The sequence below is a fragment of the Liolophura sinensis genome, chromosome 7, assembly GCF_032854445.1.
Source record: "Liolophura sinensis isolate JHLJ2023 chromosome 7, CUHK_Ljap_v2, whole genome shotgun sequence".
In the NCBI taxonomy this organism is placed as follows: domain Eukaryota; kingdom Metazoa; phylum Mollusca; class Polyplacophora; order Chitonida; family Chitonidae; genus Liolophura; species Liolophura sinensis.
In genome coordinates, this window is record NC_088301.1 from 37,889,840 (window position 1) to 37,915,001 (window position 25,162).

At 39.8% G+C, this 25,162-nt stretch overlaps 1 protein-coding gene across 1 annotated transcript; it reads left to right on the forward strand.

Annotated features, from left to right (window-relative positions):
- The first annotated feature begins 15,874 nt into the window (after positions 1–15,874).
- On the forward strand, positions 15,875–20,591 carry LOC135471834 (uncharacterized). The gene is made up of 6 exons (XM_064751218.1): positions 15,875–16,067; positions 17,521–17,641; positions 18,523–18,582; positions 19,182–19,343; positions 19,700–19,784; positions 20,222–20,591. The coding sequence occupies exons 1-6, from the start codon at positions 15,913–15,915 to the stop codon at positions 20,482–20,484; spliced, it is 846 nt and encodes a 281-aa protein (XP_064607288.1). The 5' UTR covers positions 15,875–15,912; the 3' UTR covers positions 20,485–20,591.
- The last annotated feature ends 4,571 nt before the right edge of the window (positions 20,592–25,162 follow it).

Genomic DNA, 25,162 nt, shown 5'->3' on the forward strand with positions numbered 1-25,162 from the left:
TGATGCAAATAAAAAATACTTTAAACTTCAAATGGTTGCGTCTATTATTATTTTTTTGACACGCTAGAAGTCACTCCCCTCTCTAGGTCTATTTGTGTTGTTTAGGGTTTTAAAACACTGAAACACATGATATAGGTGAGCACTCAGCTTTCACCAAGAACTTCACACTTCATCCATAACTTTTCGGCAGTTCTAAATTGAGGAATTCCCCTTCGACAAGAGCGATATTTTGTGTTACGTCCCTTGAATATTAAACTACTTGCTTGCTGGTCCTCATACGCAACATGGATCTGGAATTGTGACCTTGACAATGGCGACGCGGATTTTTCTTCTCTTTCCTCTCCACTTCTTGCGCTACCACTAGCAAAAACTTTGTTTCCTCCGACTGACCATGCCGGTAGTACTTTTAGTACGTTGCAATCTAGGAAAGGAATTCAGACTATCCTAAACCTTACCAGTGAACTTTGCTTTTATGACACAGCGGTGATGATATTAATTTATATGTATTTATTTATCTGAATGATGTTTAACACCATAGTCAAGAATAGTTCACTTATATGACAACGGTCATATTATGGTGGGAGGAAATCGACCACAGCCCGGAGAAAACTCTTGACCATCCGCAGGTTGGTAGCATACCTTCCCATATATGACCAGAGAGGTCAAAATCATGTACGTATATATGCACAGCTTTCTATGACTTTTTTAATAATAACGTTACTAGACAACGGTAATGTATATGTGAAGATGAAATACAATACATATGTAGGGGTATTGCCAGTTTTCTTACACTGAATATACATGTAAATGAAATAAAGGTTGCAACTAAACCCTAGGAACAAGGCTCTGAATGCCCATACCGTTTTGTTTGGTTTGTAGTCTCCGATCGTTCTCGTAGCAGCTCTCTTTCCCAGTACTGGTCTTGTGGTGCGGTTCGGCAAGGAAGTTAAATTGAATGCTTATATAAATGTTCTTTTTTCTTTCAGATATTCAAGTATCGAAGATCAGCTTGTGTCACGCAATTTCTTCCCACGTTATGTGATGTACATTGGTGTTAGTCATTCAAATGTAGTTTTATACTATATAATTCAATGTTTATTGAATGTAGTTTATACACACAAATGGATTCAGCTAAGATCCAGAGAATGAAATTCCAGCCAGTCAAAGTAGCTATAGTTTAACCCATCAGATAGCCTGGACGCTGTCTAAAACAGCCAGTAGTTTCACAGTATTTTCCGCCAAAAATATTTGAGTAGCAGGGTGTTGCAGCCAACAGATTTAGAGTGGCCTAATGAGTCTAGGTAAGTTTTCAGAGCATGTGGTTCAATTAGCCAGTTGTGAGGATGCATGTGGGGATCCAGCTTGTCTACTGTATCCAGTCACAGTCTTCCTGGCCCCAAACCGAGCACAGCTCAAGGAAAACCTTTTACCATCTGCAGGTTGGTAACATACCTTCCCATGTACGATTGGAGAATAAAGTAGATCTGTAACAGACTTTATAGCTTGAATATCTCATTGAATCATTGATTGTCGAGTTCTTGAATTGTGCCACTTTTTTGCATGGTCTTCAGATGTTGTCAGAGTAGGCCCCTACAAAGCCTTGATGGCTACGTTCTAAACATGGCTGAAGCCGTATACAATGCACTTATTACAGTTTTATATGAGGTTTCAGTAGTGATGTCACCAGAATGACCAAACGTCACAAGACAATGGAAGTGACATTTTCCATTGTTCCAGTCAACTGCCAGTTGTTAGCGATGATCCGAATCCTAACAACATCATGGAAAAGAGTTAAGCTATGTCTTGTGATGGGTAACACCCACTGTGTGGAAGAACAGCGTACTTTTATGTACGCTGTATATGGGAAGATGAAATTAAATGCAGCAAGCTAGATTGGTGACATATACTTTTTACTGCTTGATGGTTTAACCGTAGAACGTTTCCCTGGTGAGACATCAACTTAAAAATCACCCCATGCTATTTCCTGCTACTAGATCTGTCTGTGATGAAAAACAGTTTGGGCTATGACTGTACCACGAAGTTCTGCTTAGGTTGCAGCTGTACCATCTATACTAGTGTCAGTTTGGCTTCTCTTATAATCCGTATTCTCTTGTTTAAAATAAAGCTACTTCCTTTTTGGTTTGTAAGTCGTTTGTTTAATCTTTAGATGTTGGTCTCCAGAGCAGATATTGGTCGTGAAAATCTTCATAACCTTCAAGACCCTGGTTGGCTATTTGCCACCGGAACCGCCCTGATGGGGAGTTGTCTGTCCATGGGTGCCAGGGAGACATTACTTGACGCACGGTTTAGAGAACATTTGTAAGTGTATTGAAATATTGTTTGATTTTTATACCTTTGCTATGCGATTTCGGCACCAATACATATGTAGGAGTATTGCCAGTTTTGTTATACACTGAATATACACGTATATTGTAATAACATGGCATAGTTACATATTTCTGCTAAATACAATTTATAGACTCTTGGAATATATTCCCATTACCTGAAATACTTGCACTAGAACTTTCTATTTTAACTACTAGTTGTTGTTGTTTGTGAAGCGTCTGACTTCAGTTTCACTTCAGGTTCGTGCCTCACTGCTCCTATATTTAGCTTTGATTGAAATGATTGAAGGGTTTATTCGCTCGTGTATTCTGTACGTCAGGTCACTTAGTCTGTGCGTCACACTGTAAGGTCCTTTTCATGGACGCTACAAACTAACCCAACAATCAGAAGGGTTGGGATGTAGATCTGCCTTTGGTAATGATGGCCTATAGATCCTCAATCCATAAAACTTTCGAGGAGACTCCGTGTGCTATGATGCTGGGCAGAGAGATTAAGTTGCCTACAGATCTCTTGAGCCCTCCGAAAGTACACAAACATTTGAATCTGATTACCCTTATGAACTTTCCAAAAGAATGGAAAGAATTCATGAACATGCCAGGCAGAATATTCAATTACCTAGTGACAAAATGAAGAGAAACTGTGATACTGATGTACATAAACATTTGTACAGTAATAGCGACAATGTCTTGTTATGAAACAAGGCTAGGCAAAAATGGCCATGTCCACAGCTGGAGCTTCCATGGAATGGACCTTATATTGTTACGCATAGACTGTGTGACCTGACATAGAGTACAGGAAACTCGATGATCCCAACATATGGTTGTCCACCGCAACAGACTTAAGCCACACGTCTGGGAAAATGTACCCACTTGGTTTAAAGCCTGTTCGGTGACACCAGGAAGTGACAATGGTCAGGATAATAACCCTACGGACATATCATTTGGTTCTTGTGAATCAAGTGTGGAAACCTTGAGCAATGTCACTAACAGTATGATTGCAGACTGTGACAAACATTGCAGTACTTATCGTGAACGAAGACAAACTAGTGCCAACAATGTAAACGAAGCTTCCATCGTTTCTCATTCTGATTGTCCTAACCATAAACTCGATATAGTTATCACTTTGACGGGTGAAGTCGGTCCAAATACAGTGTGGCAATTCAATAATTTCAAGAAGGAAATATGTCGTACGAAGCTGACACATGTCATACGGACAAAGGTTTCAGAGGAAGCAAGCATAAGCAACTGAAAATGTGTAGTGGAGAACCAGGAATGACCGCTTCCATCACCTTTTACGATTCCGAAAATATCAAAGAATTCCACTGTGGGAGAGCGAGATGAGCCAAAAGACCAGTAGATGCCACCCAGAGCCTCGTCCAGGACTTCAGGTCAGGAAGTTAACGACATAATACAGTTAGACGAAGAGCAGAATTTTACCCCCAGTGATTTCTGATAGCACTACGATCAACGCAGCACCCGTCTCGAGTGATCTAGAGGTAGAGCTGAGCAGGCCATGTCCAGAAGAACCAGCGAGGAAAGACCAAGTCACAGACCCAAAACCCAGTCCTGATTGTCGCACTTCAAGAGGTACAGCAGCTGCGAGTGAAGTGGGATATCGGCGAAATCCTATATCTAACTTCATGTCATGTGTTCAACACCTCTCTCCCAACATTCCGTTATGACCCATCCATATGACCTATTTCCGTTGTTTGCAGTAGTTCAGTTAGGCACCGAGAAATATCCTCCGATTCAGAGTTTAGGGGTCCCCACTTATTTTTTCGACAGAGACCCCACCCATTTCCAGTATATTCTGAACCGGTTCAGTTTTGTAACATCACTTTGCCAGCTTCGGTGAAGAAAAGGCGAGAGTTTCTCCAGGAGACGTGGTCTTGTGGAGAAGTTGAGAGAATTGACCCTGTTAGAGGAATAAAGATAAATATGTTAAATTTTTTGTATTACTATTGAATTCTGAGCCTATAGTCCTTTTTAGAACTGTGCTCAGATCAGCAGCTTATATTTGATTAAATATTTGTTAAACATAGTCTCTTGTATATATGTAGTATTGTTTAATTTTGAAGGTATAGTCCTTTTTAGGACTGGGTTTCGCAGTTTGAGCTTCTAGTTATGGATTAATAGCGTGAGTCACAGTTTCCTCGTACTTTATTGTTGGCTTCTGTCATATAGATGAAATGTTTTTTGTTACAGCATAAGACTCTGAACGAATAAGTAAATAAATTGTAGCTGTTGTATAAGCCCATGTACAGCAAAATTCTGGTGCAGTACCGTAGTAGTCCATGTATATATGGAACAGAATAGTTTCAGTTTGAACGTTGTCCATATTAGCTTACAACTTTGAATTTGAGGGCAAAATTTTTGAGAGAAGGGAACAATGTAACGGCGTGGCATGGCTACATGTTTTTACTTATTACATTTTATTGGCTCTTGAAATATATTCTCATTACCTGAAATACTTGCAAGTCTGACTTCAGAGTCATGATGTAATCAATTTTTTTCCTGTTGATCAGTGATCAGATACTCCGAGACGATGGATGATCACAACTTTGGCTAGGGAAGTATAAGAACCCAGCTGGACCAATTCGAATCTTTGGACTAAATTTGTCGAAGTTATTCTTCCCTGTCAATTCAATGTTTCACATCGCAATGACTGTCCGCCATCTTGCCCTGAGAATCATGACGTCACGACTCAACCAATCGGAGACCTTTTTATATCCCAACTCACCCAGTCAGGGAGTGTAGTGCATCATTATTTGGTAACGTAACACTTCCGCTCGTTAAAGTAAAGCTCAACTGCGGGACATTCAGATGAGAAGCCAGTCCAGTTACCGGACTCGGAGTGGCACAGACCATACCAGTGAAGGTAATGTGCACAAAAGTACCCATTTTTTTTGATGTCAATAAATAGCAGTTATCGATTTTTCAGCCGTGTACTTTGTTAAACCTGCCACCCAATTCAACACAAGGAAGCTCCCTGTAGCTTCCGGGTTTGTGGTAAGTTACTCTGTGTTGTAAAACGACATTTATTTATCCCTCTAGTGTCTCTCGTGGGATGGTCATTTCTTTAATCATACATTTCTTCACCAGTCTCTTCCAATTTCGTTACATTACCCCAACCCACTTAGAATTGTAAGGAGGTATATAAATTATATATGTGATAAAGAACACTGTAACATTAGAGGTGTTTGAATTTAACACAACATTTATACATTATTATCCAGAATGTAACAATTATATTAACTTTATATATTTCATTAAATTTATTCTTCCACATGTAGCTCGGTTGGGATACCTGTTGATTTGTGTATCGTAGCAGAAGGGTCCTTAACCCAAGTGGCCGAGTGCTCATATGACTCCGAAGAGCAAGATGAAGAGGAGGATGTAGACAAATCAGATGATGAAGAGGAATCAGATGATGATGAAGACGAAGACGTTGTGGATAAGGTTCTAATTCGCCGCCTTTTGCTGGGGATGATAGGAGATGGTACAGGGGAGAATGATATGAGACCCTCCATAGGAGAGACATGTGTAGTGACAACCTCATACGTAATCGAGGTCTCTGGGAGTTGTTGCTAATGAGCCTCAGACCTAATAGTTGAGGCATTTCCACCACTGAGAAGATCACTGGAATTAGACTGATAAGCTGATGAGGGAGATGGTTTAGGCTGCATAGACGGGAGTACAACTTCACCAGAGAGAATGACTTCAGGCGCGGGGTTGGTAGTCTCGACTGTGCAGAGAAGCACATAGAAACTGGCTAAACTGCTCAGCTGCTGTCAGCTTGGTGTTCACATACTGAAGCTTTTCCCCCCAAACCCTGGTTTCAGGGTGATCCTTTGTGGTGAGACAAGGGGCGAGATAGCTCTGGGAATAAGGGTGGGTGGTGAGGGTGGAGCTTGTCCTTGACCATTTACCATCTGGACATCCCGCCTCTCACATGGTAGCTGATTTTGTCTCCGACGGATGTGATATCCCCGAAGTTAGTTTTGTCGACCCTCCTGAAACCTTTCCCTGTTCCCCTTGAAGTTTCTGCCTCTCCCCCTTCTCAATTAACTGGGCCTAAAGTGGTCACAACCATTGTATTTAGCCACATCAGACATCAGCAAGTACAGTCTGGATGCAGTCATGCAGGTGCATTGGACAAGCCCACATCCGCCATTCATTCATTTGAGGATTGATCTGTAAAAATAAAGAAGCATCAATTTATCTGTTGTCCACTGTTTCATCAATGCCATTGAAGGTTAATGTATATGTCATGCGTAATAACATCCCATCGATATCCACCTTCCCTTCTGTTTCATTTTTTACGCCCTTATTTTAAATTTCGGCTTAACGTCAGATACGGTTTCAATCGATTATGGTGGATCACCTTTGGTTTGGGGGAATGCCCTTTCTGAATTTTATACACTAAATCAAAAAGTCTCTGACCGGTCCGCCGGGATCCTAACCAAGCGCTTTCTTGTTTCGATTATCATACATCCAGACCAATTCATCACACTGATACATGTGCAAATTGGTGCGACAGTCATAAGATTTCTTTTGTCTGCAGCTTGCAATCTGCATGTTTTTCCGCCCAATCCCATGAATGGTCCACAGCCTGCTGTGAATTGTATGTATGTGTTCAACTTCATCGGTCACTTCATTTTTACTAGGTGGTTTTCCAAGCAGAAGATCAACAGGTGATGAGCTTCTCTTCCAAACATCACAAGGCGTGGTGAAAAAGGCTCTGTGGATGGAAGGCTGTCGTTCTAGTTTTATTGATGTTGAAGATCTTTCAAATTGCTCCCCTTGGTCTGTATGTATCTTAGAAGGAATACCATATCTCAGAAGGAATACCATATCTAGAAATGAATTCTTCTACCAATGCATCAACCTAGTAGTAATCTACTACTATTAAGATATATTTGTTTCTATGTTTAGTTTCAGACAACGGTCCCAAAATATCCAAAGCGGTTTTTCCCCGTGGGCCACCAACGGCGTCTTGTTTCATGGTCCAGTATATATCTTGACAGGAACCCTACAACTTTGACAATCCTTACATTTTTTTAACCCACTCTGCAATGTTCTGTTGATAACCGACCCAATAGAATCTGCAATGCATGCAACGAGTAGTTTTGTTCCTCCCCAGATGACCTGAACCAAGTGAAGTTCTATTTCCCAATCCGTACCATCTTCGGTACAACACACCGTTCACCATCTCCAAACGGTCCCATTGCCCCCAATATGACTTTAATACAGGACTTCTAACTGAGATGTCCGGCCAGGCCGGTCTATCACCATTTTCCTTCCAATGTATAACCTGGGAAATGGTTACATCTAAACCTGTGCATCCCTAATCTCCTTACTTGTACGTATTCAAATTTCCCTTTTTTCCTACGTGGTTTATTTTCCCCAGCTTTATCAAACTTAGTTTCAAACCTGGCCAATCGATCAACCTGGGTTTGTACAGTTTGATTGAAGCTACTGTCTAACTGGTCTTCAGCGTTCCTGACAGTTTCCAAAACTTCTCGTTGCATTCTAACTCGTGGCATTTTGAAACGCTTCATATTCCAGGGCAATCTTTACAGCGTCTTTTAGACTTGTCGGTTTACTTTGATAAATGGCCCATTCTAATTCAGAGTCATTCAATGAATCAATGAATCTAGCACGAGACAATTTCTCCTTAGTTTCAGTTGAAGCCACAGGACACGCTTTCCTTACTAAACGCCTGATATCTTGCGCCAGTTCCACTAGAGGCTCAGACTTTTTACGCAGCCTGGGGCGCATCTGAGCGCGGAACATTTCTGACTGAAAACGAGCTGTTAAAGTTGAAATCAGTAATGGGTAGTCCTTACGTTGGTGTGGATCTAGATCACTAAAAATACACTGAGCGGTCCCACGCAAACTCGTGGCTAGCTCAAGTGCTGTAGTTTTACTGTCCCACCCACTGATTTCTAAGACCATTTCGAAATGCACTAAATGATCATGCCAACCCACATTACCGTCAAATATAGTGGGACTTTTATACTTTCGATGGCGGTTAACGTCTCCATTGTGAACTAACTCCACGCCCGGATGTATAGTCACAAACAAAATTTCTTTGCCTTGATTCATAATGCTGATCGCTACTAGGCCCCGATCTGTTACCAACTTCGGTAATATATCTATCTGACATATGACCAATCTCACATTGGCCATCCCCAACATGCTTAAATCGTGGACCCTGAAAACTTTCGGTGTTTCCATATCTATCACCTACATGTTGGTAATTTCCCTGCCTGGGCTGATCGTCATTCCTGGTACCTCTGAAAGACTTCATTTCGTCTTTCCCCTCAAAGACTCAATTGTTCCGGATACAATTTGATTGACAACCTCTCTCCGTTTGACGGAGGTGTTCTAAGGCATCTTGCAATGCTTGTAAATCGGAGGATCCATCGTGATCCTCACTACTACTCAGAGGTAAGTTATTTCCATGCTTCGTTGATATTTCCTCTGGCTGAGCACCAAAGTTTAAACTTACCTCACTATACCCAGAGCTTTCCACAGATTTATCGTTTTGTTTGGTGTCATTAAAATACCAACTAACCCCCCCCCCCCCCCACCCACCACCACCACCACCACTTTTTTGTGGCGATGTTTCCATACCAGAGTTTATACTTGTAGGCCTTTTTGTTATTTAGTGAGGTAGATTATTTACCAGTTTTATGTATCCGACTACGATGCCACCAATTGTAAGGCGGTAAGGGGCGGTAGGCCTGCTGTATTGATCAGTCTACGAAGTACAACTCAGTTGGCCTAATTGACTTCAACTGGCAGATAGGAATACACTCATCAGTAATTTTATACATTAAACGGGAAGAAAATTTAAATATCAATCAAATACCATTGAAAAGAGTATGCTTTTCGTCGCAGGTGCATACCATAAAAAATTCTAGTATGTAGAATTGTAGAAAGTTGATAAATTATAAATAAAGTCAGCGCCAAAATTCGCTGTGGGCGATTCCATTTTGCTTAAGAACTAATCCTGAAGTCTTCTGTGTTAAAAGGAGAATTGCTATCGAAAACCGCCGAAGTGCAGTTCGTACATTTTCGGTAGAACTCTTCTTCCCAGAAGGTAGCGAACAGTAGAGTTCGTTTTCCGCTTGACGATCAGGAAACCGGAATGTTGGTGGTAGGTTCGGAGTTAACACGAACAAGCCGGCAGTTTTTACGACTCTCACTGGCTGAGGGGAAACACACCCCCAGCATAAATTAAGTCATGTTTTTAAGTTTTCTTCTCCTGTAAGGAAGTCCGTCAGTGTTACCACAGTCACTCTAATATGATATTAATAACCGAATCCAGGCTTGATATGGCTTAATTAAGAATCTAGCGTACTTTTGATATGGTAGGTATGTCAGCACCAATAAACCAATAAAACAGTGATAAACGGTTTAACAGTTTATTGCATAGCAAAATAATATGTGTTATGTATAGAAACTCTGGTAAACTTTAAGTGTTCAACTTAGTCGTGTCCACGCTATTATTCCACATATGTGGCCGTAGGTATGGTAGGCTACAATAACCAGTCCATTCACGTTGGGAATGCTGTAACGCTCTGGTTAAGCAACGGCGAGAGGGAGGGAAACCAAATAAGCCGTAGGGAATGGTAAGTCTGTTTAGAAGCTTTGTCCCACCCTTTAGACTCAATAACCGGAAGGTAAAGCCATCCATTTGATGTTAGTCACTTTTAGATTTGTATATCTTGGTTTAGCACCAAGCTGAGCACCAATTAACTTGCTTTCGTACCAAGTAGAGTGTTACCAATTAATCATCCCAGTGAAAGAATGGCCCAGTCCTTTCTATTTATTGGCACCAAAAACTGGGTATTTTTGTCCTAGGCCTATTTATAAAATCCTCGGCATCTGGGGTTGATTCCTCAGTCTCCACACGCCCTTCTCTGCAGGGTCTTCTAAAAGCGTGGTCATGATGATCAGAGTAAGAGTCGGACATACTTTTGCAGTGCGCCTGTCCATAGACAATTCAGTGACCACTCGTGTAAGTGACGTCAAACTGGCAGACATGCTTTCCATCATGGCGAGAACATCCAGAGCTGCCTGGCCCGATTTATGGTCGTCAAGCTGTTGTATGTCAACGTTTGGTGCCGAGGCATTTCGTCCATTCAGGTCTTTCTGGCCATTCAAATTGGCTTCCGGGTCGGAAGCCATACTACTAAAACGTTTACAGACACCTCTGATTACTGAGAAAGCGGCACACACTGAAGCTAAGATTCGCGCGCATCATCTCACATGGTTTTGTGGTTACGTCATCAATGAGGACGTAGAATCTGAATTTTCAAGGAGTATCCTGGAGTTTATATTTTTCTCGGTCAAAAACGTTCAGTTTCAATTAGTTACAGTAAAATGGAATTTCGTTTTCCACGAAATTCAGGGAATTCCAAGGACTGTGCGAACCCAAAAGGGGAGGGCAATTAACATGTAGTGAGGTTTTTAATTTTATGGACAGAAAAATCACACAAATCAGCTTATCAGGGGAAATATAGCGCAGCACCAGTTTGTTCCGTGTTCCTGTCAAGGTGGCAACATGTAGCAGTCACGGAAATCCTGGCTTGACAGGGATTGAGAACTATAGTTCAGCACCAGTTTGCTCTGTATTTTTGTAAAGGTGGCAATATGTAACAGTCCGGAAAATCCTATCTTGGCAGAAGAACGATAGTGCAGCACCAGTTTGTTCTGTATTTCCGTCAAGGTGGCATCATATTGCAGAGGAAATCCTGGTTTGACAGGGAACTACAGGTGTGTGTGTAATGACTGACAAGATAGGTACAAATGGCTTACCGCTGAACACCACCCTGGCTCAGGATCCTGTCCTCAGGATCTGACATGGCTGCATGATCAGACATCTCATCTGGACTGGACCCTGAATCTTCCGCCATCCTAATCTGAAAAGTCAGACGTTTGCTGTCTTTCACTTTGACATAAGCTGGTACCTAAGATGTGTACTTGAAAAGGTTTACCCTTTATCTACATGTTTACCACCCTTCTACATGTAAATTTTTTTTATTATTGCTGTTATTCACGGCCATAAACCTGTAATGTACCTGTAAAAACAAGACCTGAAGTATAAACCGGGAAACAATTTAACATGAACATTTTACATTGTTGTAGTGCTACATTACTTAATACAATCAATGATGTCCTTTGGCTCTAACATTACCGCACACTCACACACATGGTGAAGTACTACAACAGACAAATCATTGAACAAACCCTTATGTAGTCTGGGTTATCTTCAGCCTCTGTTGACCTCCTGTCTTTCCAGTTCTTTTTTCTCTCGTTGCGGTTGTAGTTTTCTCTTGGTCTCTTGCCGGCCATGTTTTTCTGAAAACACTAAAGAATCCCCTGAGGAGGTTGTCATCCTGTTTCATACGATCTACAGAGGAAGAGATCACAGATTTTCTGAATACGGCATATGGGCACACATTTGTGAATAAGCTTTGTTTTCAGATGAAACTTTCTCACATAAAAAAGGCTTACTAATTAATGTCATCATTTGGTTCAAATTGGCTATGCTGCACTTTTTGGACTATTTATACCGCTTTTCCTGTCCCTGTCTTTGCCAATTTTTACGTTACTGTCTCTGATTAGGGAAATGTTTACATTCTGTTCATTATGATTCCAGCCAAAGAACAGCTTTTCAAAAAATTTTAGTCTTCTGTTATAACCTTAATGGCCACATGGGCAAATTGTGAAATGACACACAACCTTTCATAAAACTTCACACAGGCATCATTTTGTTTCAAATCTGAGCTTCAGAAAAGGAAAATATTTGTCTTTTTTCTACTCACCCTTCCGAGAACATAGGATGAAACTCTTATCCACTCTGACCTCATCAGCTGAGGACACTGTTCTGGACTGAGAGGTCTGGTTAGCAACAGGCATGCAGCCAGCATTACCCGGGCTATGCTGCCCACTTGGAAAAATTCTTGAGTCCGCAGGGAGTACGTGACAGGTTCTACTAGACGTCCAATAGGCTGTGGAATTTTCCCTGAAGATCGAAGAGTCGCAATCAGAAACTGAAGAATTGGATAACAGATTGAGGTGAGTGCGTTCAGGTGACAGCCAGGGGAGGTACTGGTACCTGAGAGGATTGCCTCATCCTCAGACTCTGTCATATCAGATGGGATTAATTTCTCATCACATGATGATGTCATCACCTTATTCCTCCCACCTACCCTGTCGTCAGACAGGACAGATTTATCATGCATGACACGAAGTTCTTCACGTCTGATGTCGCCATTCATTGTAACTTGCTTAACATCTAGAATCAACAACATTTGTACTAATGACATCTTCATCTTTTCCGATATCATCATCATTATCATCAGAGAGGATACCATCATCGTTATAATCAATCTCCTCCTCTCCTGACATTATGGGCACTTCGATATCTATGTCCTCACCCCCATCTTTGTGAGCCTGCTCACTTGACACACCATCCCACGAAGTAGTAAACGTTGACTCGTTGTTGTCAACTGGAGCCTAACGAACAAGAAGAATTGTCACTGGGCTGCAGCTCACTTCTTGGTCATGATCAGTTATACCGTCAGGACTACATTTGTTTTGCAGCAACACGTCTTGCTTTATTCTGATATTTCTGAAGGAGGTTTTTTCTCTTCCCTCCCTCCTCCTTCATAACCTGACCATTCTCTGCATGTCCCCTGTCAGCAATACATACATATACCTGTACAGGTGTGTCATGAACTAATTCACCCAGGACTGACACTGATTAGTCCTGTCTCGCAACTCTCCATGGATGGGTCATTGTTAGGCTGAACTCTTGTCTCTTGTTTACCATCACTGTTTTCACCACATCGTTGCAAAGAACACTTTTTTGCTTTGAGATCTCGTTATGTGTCCTTGAACCACTCATCCACATTAGAAAGATCGAAGGTGCTCAGAAACTGGTCACCTTCTGGGTAACTGAAAAACTACATGATTAAGCTGTTGTCCCATGTGATCATCCTACAAAGCAAGAAAAAAAACCCCCAAAAAGTGTGATTAAAAGATTTAATAGCTTGAACACAGCATTTCGTCCATCTAGCTCCTATTTATCACCTCCTGCTCCTTGTCTGGAACCGGGGTCCTCGAAACTATGAATTAGACCTTGTATACTAACAATTTCTCCCAGGTTTGGGAGTGGCTCTGTTCTGCTTGGTATCATAGGACATCGCAAGCTAACGAAAGTATGATCACGAGTAGATAGAGACAGTGACACAAGTGAACATATCATTTTTTTATGGAACTCTACCCTAGAGTGAATTTCTACCCTACAGAACCCAGCGAACTTGAGACGGACATCCACCGTTTTTGTACCGCGAACAATGTCCATGACCAGCCGCTTATTTGCCATTTTTACACTCGATCAGCTGATAATGTTATTACCTGTGTACAGAGTTAAAATTCTGTAATATTTATTTTCCAGTGTTATCTCTCAGGTTTATGTAAAATCTTGTCGGTTGTCGGTTTGTGTTAACTTATGCATTCAAGGGTGAACTAGTTATATATGAGCTTCAAAAACTCTTCTTGAAATATTGTGCACAGCTGAGAAAACTTAACTGTCCAGATACTTTGTATCAAGGTAGCCATGTAGCAATAGGTCCTGTATCGGCTTTCATACTATAAGTCGCATGGCAACAGAAAACTGTGTCCAGTATTACTTCAAAATTTTCCCCTTTTTTATTTATCGAGAAATTCGATCATTTTTATATTGTTTTCAGCGTCTAAAATTCATTAAAAGTTATGAAAAACATCATAGTTTTATCAGAGGTAGTTTATCAAAGGTGAATGTACAGAATATAGCTATTTTCGAAATATTACGAAGACAAATATGCAAAATTCTTGGAAAGTGATGCGATATGACACACAAACTTTAAGGTCTCTATATTCCGTTTATCAAACATTAAATCCTTTTTATGGCTCATCGTATATTATACTAAAAAGAAACGAATGGAAATAATTTTGGTTAGTTTGTACCGCACTTTGGACGACCATGACTTGTCACGTCGTTTGTGGAAACTAATTTTTATGGACTTGCAAGCAGTCAACACTGTAATCAAAATGACTCTATTTATCGAACTCACAGACCATTTCGCGTCACTTTAGTATATTGTGAAGTGATCAAGAACTTTATTCTGAGGATTAAGATAAAACGGTCGGCCTATCTTACTTCTAGATTATTCATTGGCCTCCCGCGAGACCAGCTGATCAACTACTCACAGCATTTCCTGTAACTAGTTGTGCAAACAGTTCTATTAATGAAAGTTCTAGGAAAGTAGTGCAAATAGTTGCATTCATGCTTGAAAGCGTTTACCCTTGATGGTGAAATGGTTGGTCAATTGTCTTAAGTATTAACTTATGAACTACTGTTTGGTTGAATGATCGATTGATTGGTAATGTTTCGTGCGTGATGCGGTTTACTAAGGTAGCGATGTAGCGAAAGGTCCTCTAGTGGCATCCATAAAGAAATAATTATATTTAAAACGCTGAATTCATCATCTTTTTCACCTAGATTAAAGCTCTTCTTCCCACGACTTCTACATTAAGAATGAGAATCAGAACAACTGTCATTTTTTCTATTTACGTGCATTATACATTTACACTTAGTTACAAGTATATGATATACTTTTGAGGAGTTCTTGTATATTACCGTCATTATAAATTATAGTCGCGCCATATATGTGAAAGGATCGAAAGTTCGTTTAAATTAACTAGAATTTCCTGGTGATACCTTTATGTCTACTTTATTATCATTTATTTATAAAGGTGAATGTGAGGATCCTTCACTGATATGTAAGATATTTCCCTTATCAGATGACCTCTGATATTACATTTTGATATTTCACACTCAGACGTCATGACGTCAACAAAGAAACATATTAGTGTTAATTATGGATTACTTACCGAACTGCCATACATGTATGTCACATGTATATACTTACTGATGTCTCATAATAACACAGACATTGTATTTGTTGATACACTATAATTTTTTGCACTGTTAATTTAATTCTAGTTAAAATATATCAGAATTTTTTGGCCCTACATGAAAAGTACTGCCCAGTGATACAAACAACCCTACGGAGGTTACCAAGGTGACAAAACAAGGTGACAACTCCGAAAAACATTTTGATATGTTGTAGAGATTGCAAGCTGCATGTGGTTGTATGTCATGGCACCGCGCGAAAGTTGGGGGAAGCTACGTTTGTGCACTGTCGCCACGTCTAAGGTGTTAAAATAACATGTTTGTTTTTTGTTTGTTTGTTTTTTGTTTTTGTTATTTTTTGTTTGTTTGTTTGGTTGGTTGGTTGGTTCTTTTAGGGTCTACAGCGAAGGCTAGATGTGCTAATGTATTGATAACTTTCAGCATTAGCTTGGTGCTTGTGGTCATAACAGTCCACCATCAGATAGGGGAGCCCCCCCCCCCCCCCCCCCTTAGCAAGGTCAAGGTCAACCACATCACAATATATTCATGTTCTTGATCATACGGTACGGAGACTATTGTGTCCATGTAGTCATGAAAGTAGACCGTGTTATAAAACTGGGTGGAAGCGCCATAACAAGAAAAGACCAGCTGGAGACGCTGAAACTGGGAGAGCTTGAATCTGGAGCTAAACTTGTGAAACGATGTGTTGATAATCACCTGAATTGTGTTATTGTCCACGGTGCAGGGTATGCATGCAGCTATGGTTGTTTGTGTTTAAGATCTCAATCACATTTAGAAGCAACACACCTGCACAACATCTTAGCATATGCTGAATGAAGAAATATAGATTAAATAACGCGTATGCATTTCACTCAGTAGTTGGAGGTTACTGTGCGTAAGCCCTAGACATGCAGAGCTGGAGTAAGAATGGCCGCACTGGTTGTAGCGAGTAATTCTACGGAAGCCCGGATGGGTTGTGTGTTTTTTGACTGCCTTGTTCAAAAAGGACAGAAATGTGCAACTTTTACGTGTAGCTGTGTTACTAACATATACCAACAGGACTTACAGAAAATCTTCCTCCAAATGATTGCATACTATTGTGAAGAATGCGGGTTTGGAAAATAAATAGTATATATAGACGTATACATGCAGGGACTCGTGTGTATACAACAATAGGCCTATATAAATTATTCTTCTTTTTTATGACTTTTACCAAACTTATAGCTTAAATTTATAGTAAAACTTCTGCATAATTAATTAAATAGTTATTATAGTTATAATAGTTATTATTTTTGAGTCTCTCTTAGGCGCTACCTATATTCGCAAGGAGCTGTGTGATGATGCAGGCCCTAATACACCAAATTCTAACCTTCCTAGGCCTATATACAGATAGGATTTCTAACCTTTGTCTGTAATTGTTTAATTACCAATGAAAGCCATCTGCCCATTTATGTTATAAATGGAATTATATAAAGTGAAAGAAATGATCTTCAGTAATAGATATTTATTTTTCCATTTATACTTGATGAATTTTAGCTAATGTGACAACGTAATAATATTTAGCATGTAGTGTGATGTACCTTAATTTGTTTGATAACATAAACAAGTGAAGTGACGAGTCGGTGTCGAAACTTCGTGTGCCTGTATGTCACCTTTTTACATTGTGCACATTTGTGACGAGCCGAAATGCTGAATACCCAAAAGGCGCTGGTCAAAATGTTGCTTGCCAAGATATGGGCCTAAATCGATCTGTAACCTACAGATCTCTTCTATCTTTAAGAGAGCATAAGACTATAGGCCACTATCAGCCCTTAGTTCAGTATACGCTTTCTACACACCTCCTGAGGTGGACAGATTATGGAGTTGTTACCTGTGGGAACCATTTCTCGCATAAACATGTCGATTCGGTGCAAAATGGAACTGCTGTCATGATGCAGTGCTTGTGAAACACCTCTTTTGTAAGAAACACAATAACCACTATATAGGAGCAACTTCTTTTAGGAAGGGGCAGAACATATCACTACTCCCCCCTCCCCCCAACACACACACACACACACACACACATACACTCGCACAAACCTACTTCTCTTAGCTTTCAGTCATTGGTTGACCAGCCATAGCTTTTCCATGACTGTGAACATCCATGCTGTATGCCAAAACAATCATTCAATCAACTAATAGGTATTATACTTTTCCCAGATGCTTTGGTCACTTTCATGCCAAAGAATACTCCGTAGTTTCTGGTTGTCAGAAATTAACCGGAGATAGTCAAGCTCGCGCAGCCAAGGGATTTGTTTTAACCAGACAATCAGTCACCAAGGTAAGGGTTACATTTACTCCTGCTTTACTTAGTCATATAGTTTATATATACGTTGTGCAATTTTATACATGAACCTTTAAACGCGCCTGTATTCCTTTCCGGCCGTACGTGGGAAGGTCTCCGGCAACCTGTGGATGGTCGTGGGTTTCCCCCGGGTTGTGCCCGGTTTCCACCCACCATAATGCTGGCCCTCCGTCGTTTAAGTGAAATATTCTTGAGTACGGCGTAAAACACCAATTAAATGAATAAATGAATTTAAACGCACTTCAAAGCATTGGATGACCGCAGATGAACTGATGCTGTATATTGTTTAGTTAAGGCTTACCTCTAAGCCGTAGTCGAGTCGTACTCGGACATGTAAACACCCCAGTCAGAGCTTATATTTCACCATGCAGCATTAGGCTGATAATGTCTAGAATCATATACACAAAAAAGCGGCGGAAACAAAGGACATTCGTGTCAGTCCGGGGGAAGTTATTAGTATTTCAAAGCAGAGTAAAAAGCTAGAATAATATCACACTTCTGGTTTCCTCTCCGTTCGTACGATGTAAGGCTTTCCGGCAACCTTCGGATGGTCGTGGGTTTCCCGGAACCCGGATTCCTCCCACTATAATGCTGCACGACGTTAAACCCCGAGCAGCCACTCACTCACTATAATGCCGTTGTATGAGTGAAATATTCTTCAGTGCGGCGTAGAACACTAATCAAATAAATAATCATCTATGTCGTCCGGCTGATTTCACTTTTCTCTGTCAGAGTCAATGTTTTCTGATGAATGCAACTCTTTTAATACCAGCGCAACATGTATATATGTTGCCACAATTTTGTACATATGTACTCCCTGAAACAGTGATTTGTTTTCATGGTTATATCCGTTTCAGCTCAACAAACTGGTTGTAGACTGCTTGATATCTAATTCTGTTCCAGCCGTGTCGGTTTCGGTAAGCATCTGTGGAACAAACTGAACGTCTATGTCACTGTGTACATCACATATGCCTATACATGAGCTGTACACTATTGGCAGGACTATAGATACTAGATATTTATCTAGTATGTTTTATTAGGCCCAGGCATCATGAACATTGTCGAGCGCAGTATTGCATTCGTCACATGTACATTAGTCATGGGTTCGAATCCAAATACCGCTAGTTTGACTGTGAGTATAAGTCAGGTGACTTATCAGCTATCTGGTGAAATAAAAAGATGTATTAAAAGGTAAAAAAAATGTTTCTAGAAAGAAGTTACACCTTGATAATTCCTGGCACATACAGTCCACATGAAATCCATTTGAAGTTACAGTTACTAAATGTGACTACCATTCAAAACATACTTTCCCTCGAAGCTGGGTGATGCATTATCCCTATAACCAAATGTAAAGTTTTCCTATATTTGACAAACTTCTATACATGTGCAAAACAATCTTCACAGGTCATCGGCTATTGCTAATCATTGCAAGATAATAAGTACAAGTCATACTCAATATGTAGTTGATGAATACATTCTCAAGCAAGGATTTATTCACCCTGCGTTTTAATTATAGCCGTGTTCTTCCTGGAAAACACGGGATGGTAAAGTATTGAGGGATGGTGTGGATGTTGTGGCGGATTTACTAGAGAAGGGATTTGTGCCAGTGCTTCACGGGGATTGCTGCCTGGATACGATCAGAGGCTGGACTATCCTCAGTGGAGACACTATTATCCAAGTTAGTAGCTTTTTTAGGGCATGGTGAACGCTGTATGTGGCAAAACTGATCATTACGTTATTATATTTCGACAAAAATCTCGTCTTCACTTCATTTGCCATAATATGTACTGTTACTTATCGTAAAGGTATTATTGCTAGGTCTGTGTAGAAAAAGATCTTGGAAGAGCTTCTGATTAAATCAGTTGCTCCGGTACTTTATATCCCGTCTACCGAAGGGCCCGTAAAGTGAAATAGACGTGTATATAAATATTTCGAACTGAGTCTGTTTCTACAAGATCTCTTTAAAACTAGTTATTGTGATGTCAAGCAAGTTAATTATCCACGAATGATTATTTTATACACATGTTTTTTCAGACTATCTGCGAGAAATTGACTGTAGACACTGTGGTTTTCCTGACTGATGTAGAGGGTGTATATGATCGACCACCATCTGATGCAAGTAGGTTACATGGTCTTTAGACATGGTCTTTATTACTAGACAACAATTCTGTTAATAGAAGTGCAGTATGATTACTGGTATTACATGTCAGATTTTACATATACATCACCCGACTATAAACGTTTCATTACCCATAACTGTAGTGTTCGAAAAAAATAGACAATGATAATACTGAATATCTAATATAAGCTTAAAGTCCGACATTCAACTCTAACTTTATTTATTTTTTATTCTGTCTTGCATAATAATGTATATATAATATAATGTATATATAATGTATCATTGTTTGTAGAGAAAAGGTAGGTTTTTTAATTAGCGTCCCTGATGTGTTATTGATTGGAAAAAAAACTGTAAGGAGTTGCTCAAGAATTAGATAGTATCAGTGGGATGTACCGTTTCCATCGCTTGCTGTCCATTTGTTCACCTTTTTTATTCAGACGCAAACCTTTTGCCCGAGATCCTAGTGCAAGAAGGAGGAACTACCGTGGACGTGATCACACGAACAACTGGATGTGACGTCACAGGAGGGATCAAGCAGAAGATCGACTCGGCTGTTGGAGTTGTTACACAGACAAAGGGATCAACGTCAGTCTTTGTGTGTGGCATTAATGCACCTGTGGCACAAAGAGTGTGTTTGTCTGGTGTGAGCGAATCCAGAGGGGACGGAACATTGATCCGATTGGCGGAGACTGGTACTTAATATAACCTTCAAACAATCTTGGTGCCACGAGTTTATCCATCTGTGTATCTTTATTGTAATAAATGCTCGCCTTTTCATCGTATGTTTGTCGGGACTGTGTTTCACTTTAACATTACGCTCTCCTGGGAGTAATGTGGCCATTCATTTATATTTCACCGAGTGCTTGCATTTCAATCACTATGACACAGAAGGAGTAGATTTAAATCCGGCCTGGGACAGGGTAGATATTTGTATAGGTTGCCCCGCTCTCACTGCTTGTGGAACCTTGTGGAAAATAAGCGGTTAGCCACGCTCGTGTGACATGTTGCACAGTCTAAACCTCGCTGAAGAAAAGTCTTCCACCAGTGCAGTTGATACCTGTGGGAAAGGTCGTCAGTACCTTGTCACAGGTCTTTGGTTTATTCCGGACACTACGGTTTCCTTCCTGCATCCCTTGAAACTGACAGTCATAAAAAGTGAAAATATTTTTGTATGGCGTTAACAAATATTAAATAAATAAACGTCGATGTTTGAAGAAACTATGATTTGATTTTTAATTTTTGACTATTATTTTTGCTTCAATTATTTATTTATTTCATTGGTAATTTCACACTTTTCACAAGAATATTTCACTTACATACCCACAGACTATACAGCGGGCACTGTATCAGTTAATCGAAGACTCCGTTGCTGGGGTGTAAATATTTATTTTTTTATCACAAATTGTTGAATAAGGTTCGATACGGTACCTATTTCTGCTTGTTTTAGAAACGCGATTTGTGATTTTCGACTTTAATGTCCTTGTTTGAATGAATAAGAAGGCTGTTCAACTTTTTGAGTGGTGATTCTTTGAAAGTTTAATCATCGCCTTTCCCGGGAAAGAACTTTAACTCTTGAAGTGAAATATCAATTTGCGTTAGTTCTTTAACGGCTGCAGTTTGCAAAATAGTCATTGGTGGACGTTTGAATCGTAGATCTCTCTAAGGTAATAAGTATTGCATTCTATTTTTTTATTAAATGTGAACACAATACAGCAGTTTGAATAATTCTAGACTAGTGACGTCTAGTAAATCGCAATTGATATCACTGTATTTTTTTTTACCTAATTCTGCTCTTAGGCTATGGCACAAGGGGACGTTTAAGTTGCTACTAGGTATGGCAGCAACCTGCGGATGGTCGTGGGTTTCGCCTGGTCTCTGCCCGGTTTCCTCCCACCACAATCCTGGCCTCCGTCGTATAAGTGAAATATTCTTGAATACGGCGTAAAACACCAATCAAATAAATGTGCATGTGTATGTGTAGCTCTCGGATGTTGTCAGTGGTTGACTAATATGATATTTGATATCATGAATATACTGTTTTCATTATCGTTCTATACAAAACGAAAAAAAACGACAATCAAGTAACTTTAATCATTTAAGTGTAATTGAATATATCCTGGGTCTGCGTACGTGATTAGGAAAAAAAATTATAACTGCTTGTTTTCGACGCAAAGCTATAGCAACAACATTTTCTTTAGAATTCACAGATTATCATCACCTATCCGTAAGGCAATTTTGTATAGTACGAGTTTCAAAATTAATGAAAGAGGAAAAACAATTGATCAATACATTTACTTTATTGTTTCTTTTCTAGACAACATAATTCCTGGATTTTTCAGAAAAACTAAGGAATTCAGATAAAAATAACTTCTCAGAACTGATTTCAAGACAGTTCTGCACGGATGTATTAAGTGTTTCTATTAATACGGAATATGATTGACAGTCGAAATAACGAGTAACTCCCAAGCTTGATCTCTTGAAAAGAAAATGAAAAAAATAAAACATGTAATACCGAAGATAACAGCTGCTTTATGTAGTGTCTACTTAATATTGATATGATTTTCTGAGAGTTTTGAAGGATAAGTAATTATCTGACATTCAGCAAAATATACGTTTCATTTTTCAAATGCGTTTACAAAAAACTAATCAGAGCTGATTAGGGGAAATATCCATTATATAGTCATTCTGGTTCTCTACTCACTTTTCACGAATATCTTTTTTTTTTCTAAAATAGCACCAGCTTATGTACCTGTGTCATGTTGTATTCTAATGTATTGGCTGCGTGATCTGGAAAGCATGATATACACAGGATTAAATAGCCTCTATTGTAGCCATTTGGTATTAAGTACCACCGTTTTATGCAAGCATTTGCTCTTCCAATTAAAAAAAAAACAGACTGGTTATCACAAATGTCACATTTAAAACATCACAACCTGGACATTGGTATAAGCAGCAATGAATATCAACCGAATGGTACATGTAGCAAAGTCAGTAGGTCCCTTAGCTTAACACAAGGTTTGCAAGGTTGCTATACACATAACGTACCTGCTTGTTGTGCCAAATAACAAATATCATTTTGGTAGATGGAACTGAAACATACATATAAATATTCTCATGGTCGCGTTAGAAAATAAGAATACGTGATACACTTGAAGAATCCAAGGGTTTCAAATCTCTGTAAAGTCACCCCTTTGTCGAAGGATTTTGGAGCATTGGCAAATCATTAGTATGCAACAGGTCTGTTTTTAACAACTGAATACATCATCCGAGATTGACGGCTATACTTAAGGTGTGCACTAAGCATGTTCTCTCTGCCCGTTTATCACACTACTGAGGTACGTATTAAGAAAATACAAACGTGGTAAAGATGTAGACAGCCTAATTTCTAGTAAGAGTGTCTTTCATAGCATTTTAACATAGATACTTATCCTACAGGCTCATCTTTGCATACAGGTTTGAGTTACCGGCAGGCCATATGTCCGCCTTGAATTTGTACCTCTGTATCCATCACATAACTATCGAATTTTGAGCTTTCAATTTTTGAACACTACAGTTTTGGAATGTTTATAGGCCATCTAGGTATTAGGCTGTGTGAGAAAACATTAACGCACTTCATCAATGGTCCACTCATTTCAGTTCATCGATGATCCACTCTTCGCAGTTCCGTCTTTCTTGTATGACCTTCTTTGACACAAATACAAAGGCTCCCGGGTTGATGCCGATCTTATATATTTATGTCATTAATTATGCATATTTTACCCGTTGAAAACCGATTGATCAGCTTGACAGTCTCATAATATCTTAATTTTAGTACTGTGTTACTCACATCGCTTAAACAGTATCCTTGCTTATATACGTACTTCCTAAAATATTGAGTCTTACTGTTTAAGAGGAGGTATGGAACTGAAAACTGCATTTGACGCATCCATCTAGACACAACAGGATCACGCAGCGCAGGGAGATTCACGGAAGAAAACCAATTCAATTTAAGTCAGATATACCTGTAGTAAATGCAGGCTTTAACTATAAGAGTTACTGCTGTCAGCCACAACAAGGAGCGGCAACTAGATCTGACTTCAGAGAGACAGTAAAGAAAACCTATGCACATGAAGATTTCTTTCACGCATTCCTCCTGTGTCCTTATCAGTTACTTTTTCTACTTCAGAACAGCACTGATGAGCAATCCCTTACTAAACTGCAATGTATCAAAAGACGGCTTACTGCCATGTCCACTTTGCTCATTTTCATGGCATGGCTTACATATACATTGCCTTTTAACATTCTCATCTACTGCGAATTCATCCGATTTGAGGATCGACGCACCCATAAGCGCGCGTGCCATCCAGTGCCCAATGATGCATATGCCAACAACGTTGTTCAATGTGCCGTTCGTCTCTTCAGGTTAGCAGACACTTGGTGTAGATTGCGCGCTAATGGCAAATATACTTTCGCGTTCATACTGATAAACTCAAACGAGGTAGGGAATGGGTCTCTTTCGGTCTTCACTCAAAGTGTCTCCCAGATAGGCCCGATGGCTCGACCTTGTAGCCTGTGGAATTCTCTGAGAGTACTCAGTGTCGTGGTATGCAGTATCTGACTACATACTTCATGAATTCTTGAACCTCCAGCCGCGCCGTTTTAGCACTTTCTCCTCCACATATATCCATCAGTGTTTAAATTGTCTCCATGAATTTGCAGCACTGATTCAGTGGACTGACTATTAATTATGGTAATGACAAAGTATCAATAATATATATTTCATACATTTCCAGTGGTCATTCGCCTTCTCTTCTTCAAAGAATTATATTTCACTATAACCGCATTAAGAATGGTAGGTTGTGAATGAAAGCCATCCGTCTCAATCGCATCTCCATCTCAGCACGCCTGACATTTACAAACAGGGTTATTCTATTCATAAAGATAACTGTTGTTTACTTTAAGATTGGACGACTGACAAGGTCTTGGTTAGTCGTAGATTTGCTTAACGCATATCACATCCATCTACTTCACGTATCTATCACAATTCCTCCATTATTATGTTTACGTAAAATCACAAAATATGACACATGTATATGGCATTTTAGTTGATTTCAGAAGAACCTTCAAAGCCCCTTTGAATTTTAGGTCCTGTATGCAAGACACACCCAAAATTAAAGACGACTATTCTGTGAAGACATATAGGCCTGTTGTGATGCTGTTAAGAGTGCTGATTGAGGTCATTTCTCACAAAGCGTGGGCAAGTTAATCTGCCAACAAAGTGAGCTGTCTGTTCTTTTATTCCATGTCATCTTAAAAGGCTTTGCCGATATATATAACACCGGCTAAACACTTGATCGTATATTTAAAAGGTTTGTTATATAGCCCATTGTTCCTTAAGC

Coding starts and splice junctions, on each gene's coding strand:
- LOC135471834 (XM_064751218.1), top strand. CDS start 15,913: ATGAAAGTAGACCGTGTTATAAAACTGGGTGGAAGCGCCATAACAAGA. Junction 18,583..19,181: donor TTCCAGCCGTGTCGGTTTCG/GTAAGCATCTGT, acceptor TTTTAATTATAG/CCGTGTTCTTCCTGGAAAAC. Junction 19,344..19,699: donor GTGGAGACACTATTATCCAA/GTTAGTAGCTTT, acceptor ATGTTTTTTCAG/ACTATCTGCGAGAAATTGAC.